Raw genomic sequence first — 13325 nt, 5'->3', positions numbered from 1 at the left:
AAAAATATAGTTTTTTTTTTTTTTTTTTTTTTTTCAAAATTGTCGCAATTTTTTTGTTTATAGCACAAAAAATAAAAACTGCAGAAGTGATCAAATACCACCAAAAGAAAGCTCTATTTGTGGGGAAAAAAAGGACGTCAATTTTATTTGTGTACAACTTCGCACGACCGCGCAATTGTCAGTTAAAGCGACGCAGTGCCGTATCGCAAAAAAATGGCCTGGTCATTAAGGGTTGTAAATCCTTCCGGGGTTGTGGTTAAAGCAAGAGTTCCTAGAGAATAAATTGGTGGGTTTTGTCATTTTGTTTTTTTCATGCCACACTATATTTACGCTGCGGTTTTTCAAACACATTTTTTTGGGAAAAAAATACACTTTCTTTGAATATTAATGCATAACCCAGTTTTTTGGCCAAATATAAAGGATGATGTATTACGCCAAGGAAATGGATACCAAACATGTCACACTTTTAAATTGTGCACTCCGGTGCAACAGCGACACAACGAAAAATTTACTATCCATAGGTGATGCTTTGAAAGCCTTTACAGGTTACCACTTTAGATTTACACAGGTGGTCTGGTGCTAGAATTACTGCCTCTGATCTGACATTTGCGGTGATACCTAACGTGTGTGGGATGATCGCTGTTTGCGTGCACGGGGGCACTGTAAAAAATTTTATTATTATTTTTACACTGCCGCTTTCATTTATTTATTTTTTTTTAATCCCTTTTATTGCTGTCACAAGGAATGTAAACATCACTTGTGACGGCAATAGGCATGTAACAGATGCTCTTTATGGAGAGATCTGGGGTCTATAAAACCTCAAATCTTTCCTCTGTGCTTAAAAGGATTTGATCACAGCAAGGTCGTGAGATCAAATGCTTTTTATTTTTAAAAATGGCGCTGTTTACATCTGAGTAAACCAGAAGTGACGTGACGTCATCGCTTCCGGGTTTCTATAGTATAGACCGCAACAAAGCCAAGTCGCTCTTTGCTGGGCTGATAAGCCGGCTAGTTGATCGGGATGCCTGGTGGGACGGGAGATCTTGATAGAAGCTGTGGAAGGTGGTGGGGGGGGGATATACGCCCCCTCTTGCTGTTTGTAAAAGCAGCCCAGGGTCTACTGAGCCGCTAGGATTGCTTTTACATGAGAGATGACCACTGGCTCTACAAACCGTTACCTGGATAATGGCTGCAGCTGGAGGCATCATCTCGGTATAACCACTTGTAATCCAGGCGACGTGCGTCACTGGATGGCAAGTGGTTAAAGAAATGTTCGACCCTATTTTACATTTTTTTTTATTTTTTTTTTTTTTTTACTAATCTAGCATTCCATCTCCAGCCATTTCTGCCTCTGCTACTTCCTGTCCTGATGGGGGGGACAAGAAGTGTGAGGAATTCCCTCTCATCAGGGGCAGCAGTAGACTTTTTTTTAAAAGGGTTTTAAACCTTCCTTACTTTATCCAACACTAAAACTAATTGCTGCACTGCCAATAGTTATGTTGGCATATAATTGTATAATTTGATTGGCCCTTTTTATTATATTTCCATCTGTTTGTTTTTAGATACACGCACATAGAGGCTGAGTGTCCTTTCATGACATACGAGGATTTGCTAAGCCGCCTGGAAGATTTGGTGTGTGATGTTGTGGACAGAGTGATGAAGTCACCTGCGGCCCCTTTGGTCGCGGAGCTGCACCCGGTAGGTGTTTTGCACACTAATGCCCCGTACACACGGTCGGATTTTCGGACGGAAAATGTGTGATAGGACCTTGTTGTCGGAAATTCCGACCGTGTGTAGGCTCCATCACACATTTTCCATCGGATTTTCCGACACACAAAGGCTATAAAATTTTCCAACAGCAAAATCCGTTGTCGGAATTTCCGATCGTGTGTACACAAATCCGACGCACAAATGCCACGCATGCTCATAATAAATAAAGAGATGAAAGCTATTGGCTACTGCCCCGTTTATAGTCCCGACGTACGTGTTTTACGTCACCGCGTTCAGAATGATCGGATTTTCCGACAACTTTGTGTGACCGTGTGTATGCAAGACAAGTTTGAGCCAAAATCCGTTGGAAAAAATACTAGGATTTTGTTGTCGGAATGTCCGATCAGTGTCCGACCGTGTGTACGGGGCATAACGGTTTTTCTTTTTAAGCACTGACATTAATGTTGAACAGAAACTAAATCCTTCTGTTTATTTATTTATTTTTTGATATTATCGCAAAAAGTAAAAAATATAGGTTTTTTTACAAAATTTTTTTTTTTTCTTTTTTTCATAGTGACTTGGTGTGTGTACATTATATTTATATAGTTTTCAATTTAATTTTCCTCATTTTGAGGCTATACAATATTGTCACATGCACTCAGACTTCGACTTTTCTTAGTTCTAACTCCCTAACATGTTCTTTGCAGGAATTTAAGCCACCAAAGCGCCCCTTCAAAAGAATGAATTACTCTGAGGCCATCACCTGGCTCAAAGAACATGATATCAAGAAGGATGATGGTACCTACTACGAGTTTGGGGAGGTAAAATATATATTTGCTGGTTCTTGGCATGTCATTAAAGGATAAGTTCAACTTTGGAACATGTTACATATTCCACCCGTTTTGTTTTTTTTGGAGTGGTGCATGTAACATATTTCAGCTCCTGCACCTTCTCCCCGCACCCGCTGTCAATTGTTAGGAGCTGTGCAGGGCTCCGCCCACAGGGTTGCGTTCTTCGTTCAGTTTCTTGTAAATGAATGAACTACAACTACCAGTCTTCCATTGCACCAGATGGCTTGTAGTTCTCTATGAACTGTGAGGGCACTGGTGAGCGCTCTCATAGTTCATTGATTCTTCCTGGACTTCAGCAGCTTTCTGCCTTTATAGGAGGTATGAGCAGACAGCTTACTGAGTGTCTGCAGGATCCTGACATTGCACCTGTGATCTGCTGATGGCGAGTGCAATGCATTACAGGCTGCAGAGTAAAAAAACAAAATAATAAATGCACTTTTTTTTTTTTTTTTTTTCTATCTGCAAAACGATTTGCCAATGTTATTTTTTTACAAAATCTTCTAGTGAGGGCAACTCTCTAAAACAGGAGATTTTTCCTGTTGTGTCTCTCAGACAGGAAGTAAAGGGAATTTTCCTCAATGGAACACAGCAAAAAATAAAATCACAAATTTTAACCCTTCTCTATGCTATAGAAAACAAAAAAAAGTTTTGGCTATACTTACACTTTAAATCTCAGATATTTGTGTTAGGTGCAGTGGATACTTCAGGAGCTTCAACAGGGTTTAGTTTTATCTCCATAAGCCTTGCTTCAAGTCATCCACATCTACCCGAGCACTTAACCATCTGACACCAACCACATTTATGAATATGTAGGTCATTATGCATCCCCTGCTGCGCATTGTGGTGCCATCCACTGGCTGCAGGCACCCAACATTTCTAGAAGTGTGTTGGATGCTGCCAATTCTTCAGGCAATGTAGGTTTGCAGGAGTGCAAACATCAGAGAAACTGCCTGCTAAGTATAACTTTTTTTGCATGGTGTGTTGTTTTTTTTTTTTTTTTTTTTCTGGCTGCATTCGTTTTAAAGGCACAGAGGTTAAAACTTTATAAAAGCTCCAGCATTACCTTAGCCTCTGCCTGTCGCATTTCCTTTAAGTGACCATTTTTGGGGGCTGCTGTTGCTAGTTGGTAAGTTCTCTATTGGTGGAATCGGAGGAGATGGAGGAAAGAGGATTTGCTCATTGTGATAAGAAATTGCTTACACCTGAAAATTTTGTAAAGAGGGGCGTGGAGTTAATAGTAGAAGTTATTTCTTGTATAGTTTTATATAATGATTTATTTTACATTTAGGATATTCCAGAGGCTCCAGAGAGATTGATGACTGACAGCATTAATGAGCCAATCCTGCTGTGCCGTTTCCCAGCTGAGATCAAGTCTTTCTACATGCAGCGCTGTGCTGAAGATCGCCGTCTCACTGAGTCTGTAAGTCCAGCTTATGTGCTGCCTTTCATTCCTTCTTACACAGGAAAATGCAACTTGAAATGGTTATTGCAGATCCAGACGTGCCCAGGTATCTGGACTAGAGTGCTTCTGATCTTTCCAAAAGAAATTATCATTGTTAAAAAAGTGCACTTTTCTCAATGAATGCTAAGTGTTTTCTGATTGGACGAGGTCAGAGAACGCCATGCATTCATTGAGAGAAATTTTTTTTTATTTTTTTTTTTTTGGTCTTATTTTTTACTAAAAAAAAAAAACCCCAGCAGTGATTAAATACCACCAAAAGAAAGCTCTATTTGTGTGAAGAAAATTATAAAAATTTCATTTGCGTACAGTATAGCATGACTGCGCAATTGTCATTCAAAGTGCGACAGTGCTGAAAGCTGACAAAAGGGCCTGGGCAGGAAGGGGGTGTAAGTGCCCTGTAGGCGAGTGGCTAAGGTAGCACAGTGGGCTTGGAATCTAAGGGAGAAAAACATTCTTAATGTCTCATATAAAAGATTCTATTCACAGTGTAACAAGTAAATGCCTTATTTTCTTGGCATATCTGAAGTGAAGAATAATTTACAATACCAGCTTTCCAGGGACAGCAAGAGCAAGGAAAATGTTGAAAGGTTAATTTGCATAATTGCTTAAAGGAGTTGTAAAGTCAGAAGGTTTTTTTATTTTAATGCATTCTATGCATTAAAAGAGAAGTATGGGTTTTATTTTATTTTTTTTCAGTATCATACTTCCCCCAGTGGATGCAGCATCAGATCAATGCTGCATCTGTCCCCCAACACCTCTGCACTGAGAACCAAGCCATCAAACACCGCCAATAGCTCGGTTCTCTCAGCTCCCCGAGCAGAGAGCTGCTGCCTGTCAGTCAGCGGTTCTCCACTCTGCCTCCCCATGCTCACTGAAACGTTGAGCTGTGGAGGGGCGGGGAGCGGCCGTCTCAACCTCAATCGGCTCGCTGAGATGGCTGTCAGTCCAGGCACCTGGTGGATCCAGACTTCCATTGTCGTGATGACGCGGTCCTTGGACTGATTGCAGTGACGTCAGCAGAGAGCGGACATCAGCTGAAAATGGGTCACAGGAGTGCAAAACTAATTGTACTCCTGTGCTCAGGCTGGACTGCTCCTTTAAGATAATAAGCCTTCTGTGTGCAGCCGCCCCAGCACCTCCTAATACTTACCTGAGCCCCATCTTGGTCCAGCGCTGTCCCTCGGATGTCCCTGACTCTCCCTCCTTATTGGCTGAGACACAGCAGTGACACCATTGGCTCCCATGGCTGTCAATTAAAGGGGTTGTAAAGGTAAAAATTTTTTCACCTTAATGCATTCTATGCATTAAGGTGAAAAAACTTCTGACAATACCGCCACCCCCAGCCCCCCTGTTTTACTTACCTGACCCCTCGAAAGTCAGCTGCTCGCTCCCGACTTCTATTCCGCCGCTCAGCCTGGCCGCTGAATGGCTACAGTGGATGGATTGGAAGCAGCGCAGCCATTGGCTCGCGCTGCTGTCAATCACATCCAATGACGCGGCGCGCTGGGGGGCGGGGCCGAGTGATACAGCGAGCGGCTATAGCCGCTCACTGTATCACGGGAGCGCGCCCGCAACAACTAACCACCATGTGAGGGAGCTCGCATTAAGGTGGTTAGTTCTTGCGGGGAGGAGCTGAAACAGCCGCCGAGGGACCCCAGAAGACCAGGTTCGGGGCCACTCTGTGCAGAATGAGCTGCACAGTGAAGGCAAGTATAACATGTTTGTTATTTAAAAAAAAAAAAAAAAATTACCTTTACAACCCCTTTAAAGTCAGCCAATCCGGAGAGAGAGAGGACAGCTATGTGTCTGAATGGACAAAAAGTGCTGCAGCTCGGCTCCCCCATAGCAAGCTGCTTGCTGTGGGGGCACTGAACAGGAGGGAGAGTGGCCAGGGGCAGCAAAAAAGCACCCGAGAAGAGGAGGACCCAGGCTGCTCTGTGCAAATCCACCAGACAGAGCAGGTAAGTATAACATGTTTGTGTTTTTTTTTTTTTTTTTTTTTTTTTTTTTTTTTTTTAAACAAGACTTTACAATCACTTTAAGTTGCCTTGGCATAATAAAAGAGCTAAGATATTTGTTAAAAATTTACATCTTGTATTATAGATTAGAAGTTTTGTCACCTGATCAAAATCTTTGGATCATGATTCAGATTTTAAAAATGGCCTTACTAGGACCACATAAACTGACACATACAGTCATCAAATGACCACATTTTTTACTTCACCTGTTAAATCCATGTATATATAGAGTGCAATCCATGTCTACAGCCCAATATTTTACAACTTTCCAACAGGCTACTATTTGGATGAAACTTTCATGATGTGGAAGCTTTACCAAATAAGCAGATCAAATATTCTGATTTTACTTGCTCCATGCTTATGGTTCAGCATGGCAGCCAGGCAGCTAGCATTTTAAAAGGAAAGCCAGAAATGGCAGCCAGCATTTTTCTCTCAGTACAGGTTTCCTTTAATCTAATGCATATTTCTTTTTTTCTTTTTTTAATTGTTTTTAAAGGTGGATGTACTAATGCCTAATGTTGGTGAAATTGTTGGAGGCTCCATGCGTATCTGGGATAGCGAGGAGCTACTGGAAGGGTACAAGAGAGAAGAAATTGACTCTACACCCTACTACTGGTATACTGACCAGGTATAACAATTAGCAACTAATTTAGATTTATTTAACCTATAGCTAGTTAACCCCTTGCCTCCCAAGCCAATTCTGACACTTCTCTCCTACATGTAAAAATCATATTTTTTTTTGCTAGAAAATTACTCAGAACCCCCAAACATTATATATGTGTTTTTTTTTTTTGTTGTTTTTTTTAAGCAGAGACCCTAGGGAATAAAATGATGGTTGTTGCAAATTTTTATGTTGCACGGTATTTGCGCAGCAATTTTCCAAACGCTTTTTTTTTTTTTTAGTTAAAAAAACTCATGAATTTAAAATAAAAAACCCTAAAGTTACCCAGATTTTTTTTTTTGAATAATGTGAAAGATGATGTTACGCTGAGTAAATAGATACCAAACATGTCACGCTTTAAAATTGCACACTCTGGTTGGATGGTGCCAAACTTCGGTACTCCATAGGCGATGCTTTAACACTTTTTACAGGTTACCTGTTTAGAGTTACAGAGGAGGTCTTGGGCTACAATTATTTAACTCGCTCGAACGATTGCAGTGATACCTCACATGTGTGGTTTGAACGCCGTTTACATATGCGAGCACGGCGTATGTATGCGTTCACTTTTGCGTGCGGGCACGGGGGCGCTTTGAATTTTTATGTTTATTTTACTTTTATTTTTATATTTTGACACTTTCCCTTTTACATTTTTTTTAATCACTTTTATTCCTATTACCATGAATGTAAACCTCCCTTTTAAGAGGAATAGGGTATGACAGCTTCTCTTTACAGCGAGATCTGGGGTCTATAAGTCCCCAAATCTCGCCTCTAGAATGGAAAACCTGAGATTAAAAAAAAAAACGATCTTGGCTTCCCAGCGGAAGAAATAGCAGTGTTTACATCTGCCAAGGCTGGACGTGACACGCGTCATAACGTCGCCCTTAGCCTCCGAAGGTCATAGAGATGACTGGGGACCATCTGGTCCTCGGTCAGCTCTATGGTAAATGGCCACCACCGGCCGATTCATTCTCCAGCTTGCTGATCACATGAATTCAAGCGGCTAAACAGCTGCTATGATTGTTTTTACGGTGCAGGGAATCGCTGGCAGAAAAAAAACCGACATCTGAATGATGCCTGCAGCTGCACCCATCATTCAGATATCTCCACTCAAAGTCCAAATCATCAATTATAACATATCATATAACAGTCATAACATGTCAGTCCATATGACGTTGTTGGGCGGGAAGTGGTAAAAGACCCATCGCTTGTTTGTTAAAAAGGGAAGTAGGGGTAATAGGTAGTGCATCTGGCCATGCCGTGCATAAAGGTTTTAATGTTTTATAAGGGCTTGTTCACACCAGGTGCATTGAGCTGTGTTGATCTGCATCGATCATATAGACTCCATGTGGGGGCATATAAAAAAATAATTGCTCTCTGTGCACTGTCCACACCATGCAGTTGCGGTGATGTGCATTGCATAACAAATGCAGCATGTCTGCATTTTTTAACAGCACAACACGCTGCATTACAGAGGGCTGTTTTACATACAGTAAATTTGAATGAAACCTCATTATTTGGAGGAATTCATCAAATTAAAAAAAAAAAAGTGTGATGCGTTGTAACCGTGCTCGGCACCGCCTTTCACAATGCACAACACCGGCGATAACATATTATAAGGCGTGCACCGTGTATGAATGAGCCCTAAATGGCCAAAAGTTTGTGGACACCTGACCATCACACCTATATGAGCTTGTTGGATTTTCCATTCCAGAACAATGGACAATAATATGGAGTTTTCCCCCCATCCCATCCTTTTTCAGCTATAACAACCTCCACTATTCTGGGGAGCCTTTTCACAAGACCACGTACTTTTGGCTATATAGGTTGTTTGAAGAATTTTCTAGATGTGTCTGTCATCATACGGTTACTGGTTACAGGCACAGCTGTCACCCAGCACCCCAGAACAACATATGATAAGTACATTACATAGGTTCACATTTGATTAGCTCTATACTGCCCCTGTACTAAATTCAGGGTCATTTTTGTGTGGCCTAAATAGAATAAATGGCAGAAGTAATATTGTATGCTGCGGTTAACGCTCTCCCACCCGGCCTATTGTAATATAACGGCAGAGCGGGAGCCCTATTATCCTAGGAAGACGTCATATGACATCCTCCCAGGATCAGGCCATGCTCTGGCACAATTTGCCACCAGCCGTGTCCACTGGACACAGCCCATGACAGATCCCTGTACCAACCCGCTGCCACTACCATGTGATAGCTGTGGCCAACCGCAGCAGATCACATGACATTTGTACACAATGAAAGGCTTTGATTCATGCCTTTCATTGTGTACTGATGTGATGAGCTCTGTGATTGGTCACAGTGATCACATGGTACAGACAGGGTCAGTCACAGCTAACCTCAATCGGAAACACTGAATGAATAGTTTTCATTCAGAAATAATGGTTGCTTATAACTGTAAAATTCACAGTTAATGGCAAATAATACTGTGGTAACAGTGTGTTGCTTTGGTCACTGTAAAAAAAAAAAAGTAAAAAAAAAGAAAATATTTTAAAAATTGAAAAAAAAGTAATTACATTTTTTTTTTTTTTTTTTTTTTAAATACTGTCACCAGTCAGTTTCCCTGATCACTGCCACACCAGTTATATGTTGGCACTGTACTGCACTGGTGACCATATGTGAAAACATTTAAAAATAAATACATTTTTCCCCAAAATTACAACTTCAAACATCTTGCCATGCCTCTTACTAAATACCTTAGACTGTCTACTTTCCAGGGGTATTTGTACTGTCCTGGTGTTTTGGGGCCCCAACAAATTATAGGATTTATCGATTTTCAGATATAGATATATACAGTGGGGACGGAAAGTATTCAGACCCCCTTAAATTTTTCACTCTTTGTTATATTGCAGCCATTTGCTAAAATCATTTAGGTTTGTTTTTTTTCTCATTAATGTACACACAGCACCCCAAATTGACAGAAAAACACAGAATTGTTGACATTTTTGCAGATTTATTAAAAAAGAAAAACTGAAATCTCACATGGTCCTAAGTATTCAGACCCTTTGCTGTGACACTCATATATTTAACTCAGGTGCTGTCCATTTCTTCTGATCATCCTTGGGATGGTTCTACACCTTCATTTGAGTCCAGCTGTGTTTGATTATACTGATTGGACTTGATTAGGAAAGCCACACACCTGTCTATATAAGACCTTACATGCTGAAAGTGTGAGGAGAAAAAAAGGCTGATCACCGGCTTCGGGACATCGGTCCCAAAGAGGAAGAGGCGAAGCCGCCTCATCTGTGCCCATCAATACCGCCTTCCAGTGCCCACACAGTGCCACGAATCAGTGCCCACCAGTGCATATGTGTCAGCAATTAGTGCCACCTATCAATGCCCATGATTGCTACCTATCAATGCCCACCAGTGGTGCCAATCACTGCCACCCAGCAGTTTTGCCTATCAGTGTCACAGTTGCCGATCAGTGCCCATCACTGCCACCCACCAGTGCCACCTATTAGTGCCTATCAGTGTCGTCTTATCAGTGCCCATCAGTGCAGCCTCATCAGCGCACATCAATGAAGGAGAAAAATTACCTGTTTGCAAAATAAATTAAGAAAATATAAAATGGTTTTGTATTTTTATTTATTTTTTAATTTGGTCTTTTGTTATTTTTTTTACCAAAAAATAAAAAACCCAGAGGTGATCAAAATGCTCTTTGTGGGGAAAAAATGATAAAAATGTAATTTGGGTACAGTGTTGTATGACTGCGCAATTGTTGTTCAAAGTGACAGCGCTAAAAGCTGAAAATTGGTCGGGGCAGGAGGGTGGTTTAGGTGCCCAGTAAACAAGTGGTTAAAAGACAGTGGTAAAATAAATAAGAAAAAATAAATAATTTTAAAGCACCTTGTTCCGACGAGCTCACGCGCAGAAGCGAACACATACGCGAGTAGCGCCCGCATATGAAAACGGTGTTCAAACCACACATGTGAGGTATCGCCGCGATCATTAGAGCAAAAGCAATATAATTCTAGCCCTATAACCCCTCTGTATTTTTTCCAAAAAAAAGTGCGCTTGTAAGACCGCTGTGCAAATACGGTGTGACAAAGTATTGCAACAACTGCCATTTTATTCTCTAGCAAAAAAAAAGATTTTAACTTGTAAACACCAAGTCTGAAAAAGAGGCTCGGTCCTTAAGTGTTTAAATACCACTAAAAGAAAGCTCTATTTGTGTGAAAAAAATTATAAAAATTTCCTTTGGGTACAGTATTGTATGACCGCGCAATTGTTATTCAAAGTGTGACAGCGCTGTAAATTGACCTGGTCAGGAAGGGGGTGTAAATGTCCTGTATTGGAGTGGTTAATGGTTATGGAAAGTGGGGCTTAACATGAACCTACCAAAATATCCTAATGCATTTTCTTTTATAGCGTATTGCTCCCCTAAAGCTTTAGGTTTACAATAAGCTCTATATGTAACTTTGGGGTCATGTACAGTGTTTATATTAAATCATTACTCTTTCTCCCACAGCGTAAATACGGCACTTGTCCTCACGGCGGCTACGGTTTGGGGTTGGAGAGGTTCCTTACTTGGATCCTGAACAGACACCACATCCGAGACGTGTGCCTGTACCCGCGATTTGTCCAACGCTGTAAACCTTAATGCCCTCCCCTGACACTGGTCAGTATGCTGAAGAACCCCACCCACCTTGTGTCGTGGTAAAAAACCACTTACCTGCTGCTGCTTTTATCAGGACATCTTCAGAACCTACGTGACATGTTCTAGTTTTCATCAGTCAGTTGTTTCCATATCTGACTGCTGTTTTTTTTCCATCCATTTATCTACAATATTCCAGTAATGTGGATAAGTAATTCTTGCATAATTGAATCACGCAATCCTATTTAATAAATACAAACATTACTGTTTCATCCCAGCAGATGTAGCATGTGTCTCTATTCAATTTCACTTTCAGTTCCTCACTGTGTGCAAAAAAAAAATACCTATACACTTTTATAGAATGGAATGCTTTTGTTCCACATTAGGGCTGGGTTCACACACATGCAATGTCAGATATTGCATGTATTTTGCACCGCATTGCTGTGCACATCACATGCGACGTTTGTGTGATGTGAATTCAGCCGTACAGTTTGTATGGCTGAAATCGCATTGCATTTGACCAAAATGGTTCAGGACCCTTTTTTTGGAACGCACTGGAATCGGATCGTATGGGTGTTCAGGCTCATGCGATCCGATCCCACAGTCCGCACTGCGTTCTGCGAACCAATTTGGGGGTGTCATTAACTCTCTATTGACACCCCCAGCAGTTTGCAGAGAGCAGTGTGAACTGTCTTGCGAGTTAGATGCAATGCGGGAACCCACACAGGATTTGCGTTGGGGGGGGCGTGGCTACAGCCAAGATGGGCGGACGTGTTTAGAAGGAGCTCCTCCAGCTCCCTATAGAATCCTGCCTATTCCTAGCTGCTCCTGCACCATCACACAGCTCCGTGGTTTGACCGAGTGCCCGAGTCTCCATGTATAAAGATCGCTCATCTACAGCTGTGGAGCAGCTGAAAGAATTTGCCCAGGCCGAGAAACAAAAGGCGGGACGGCTGCCACAGAGACCCCTAAACGTGCATCTACCACGAAGAAAGTGGGCAAACTTACCCTGGAACAGGTCAATTGATTCACACCTATGCAGGTGCATTTTTCAATACACGCTTTTGATCCATTGAAGTCTATGGAACCAAAAACCAGAAAAATGTCCCTGGCCCTTTCCATAAAATGTACAGATGTGAACTACAGCCATTGGAAACCATGTTAAATGGACTGTAGTGTGTTTTTGCAAAACTGAAAACGCACTAAAAAAATGCATAGGTGTGAACCAGGCCTTAAGTGCTATCTCCACTTGTGGCACCTCTCTCTCACAGGTAAGATGGATGAAATCAAGGTAGATATCTGCCTGCTGTGACAGAATAAGCAGAGAGAGGGAGACGGAAAGAAGGATCTCTCCAGAGGGTGATTTTGCACCTCTCCCTGGCAGGGTGTGAGCAGCAGAGAAACAGATCTCCTGGAGCCAGAGAACTGATAACCTTGAAAAATAACTTTAGGATTGTGGGCCTCCGTGAAAAGGCAGAGGGGGTCAGCATCCCAGGGATTTTGTGGGAAAATGGCTCAAGCACACCTTTACTGATGCTTACTTTTCTGCTGCTTTTGCTGTGGAGAGGGCTCATAGATTGCCAGCACAACCTCTTATCCCTGGTGCTGCTCCACTGCTTTTATCGCTAGAATGCTGAATTGCAAAGACCAGGACTTTATCGTTTAGGAAGACCAGGCAAAAGGGCCAAATTCACTTTGAAACGTGGCTGTTTCAATATTCCCTGATTTCTCAGTTGAACTACAGAAACGGGAATCTCGCTGGTTCCCGCATCGCATTAGTGCAGCGGTTCTCAGCCGCGGGGTCGCGAATGCTGGTCCAATCTGGAAAGCTGGCCGGGACGGACCCAAAGTTACTGTGTGTACGCCGGAGTCTGTCCGTCTCAGCCAGCGAGATGTCACTTCCGGGAGAGGAGAGACTGCGCGGAAGTGACGTTCCGTCGCCGCCATCTTGGTACTCTCGTCCGCAGTAAGGCTACAGTTAGAAGTCGGCAAGCGGACATCTT

The 13325-nt window shown here is 42.0% G+C and overlaps 1 protein-coding gene across 2 annotated transcripts in view; it reads left to right on the top strand.

Moving 5' to 3' along the window:
* Positions 1 to 11599, top strand: part of NARS1 (asparaginyl-tRNA synthetase 1) — a 39483-nt gene extending 27884 nt beyond the window's left edge. For both annotated transcript variants that reach the window (XM_073620280.1, XM_073620289.1), the window contains exons 11-15: positions 1563 to 1698; positions 2418 to 2531; positions 3850 to 3981; positions 6538 to 6669; positions 11197 to 11599. In XM_073620280.1, coding sequence (XP_073476381.1) covers positions 1563 to 1698; positions 2418 to 2531; positions 3850 to 3981; positions 6538 to 6669; positions 11197 to 11328 — 646 coding nt within the window. In that variant the 3' untranslated portion in view covers positions 11329 to 11599. The remainder of the gene's footprint in view (positions 1 to 1562; positions 1699 to 2417; positions 2532 to 3849; positions 3982 to 6537; positions 6670 to 11196) is intronic.
* The last annotated feature ends 1726 nt before the right edge of the window (positions 11600 to 13325 follow it).

Source organism: Aquarana catesbeiana, linkage group LG01 (genome assembly GCF_042186555.1).
Source record: "Aquarana catesbeiana isolate 2022-GZ linkage group LG01, ASM4218655v1, whole genome shotgun sequence".
NCBI lineage: Eukaryota > Metazoa > Chordata > Amphibia > Anura > Ranidae > Aquarana > Aquarana catesbeiana.
Note: the sequence above shows the minus strand (reverse complement) of the source record. Positions and strands in the feature narration are given on the sequence as shown.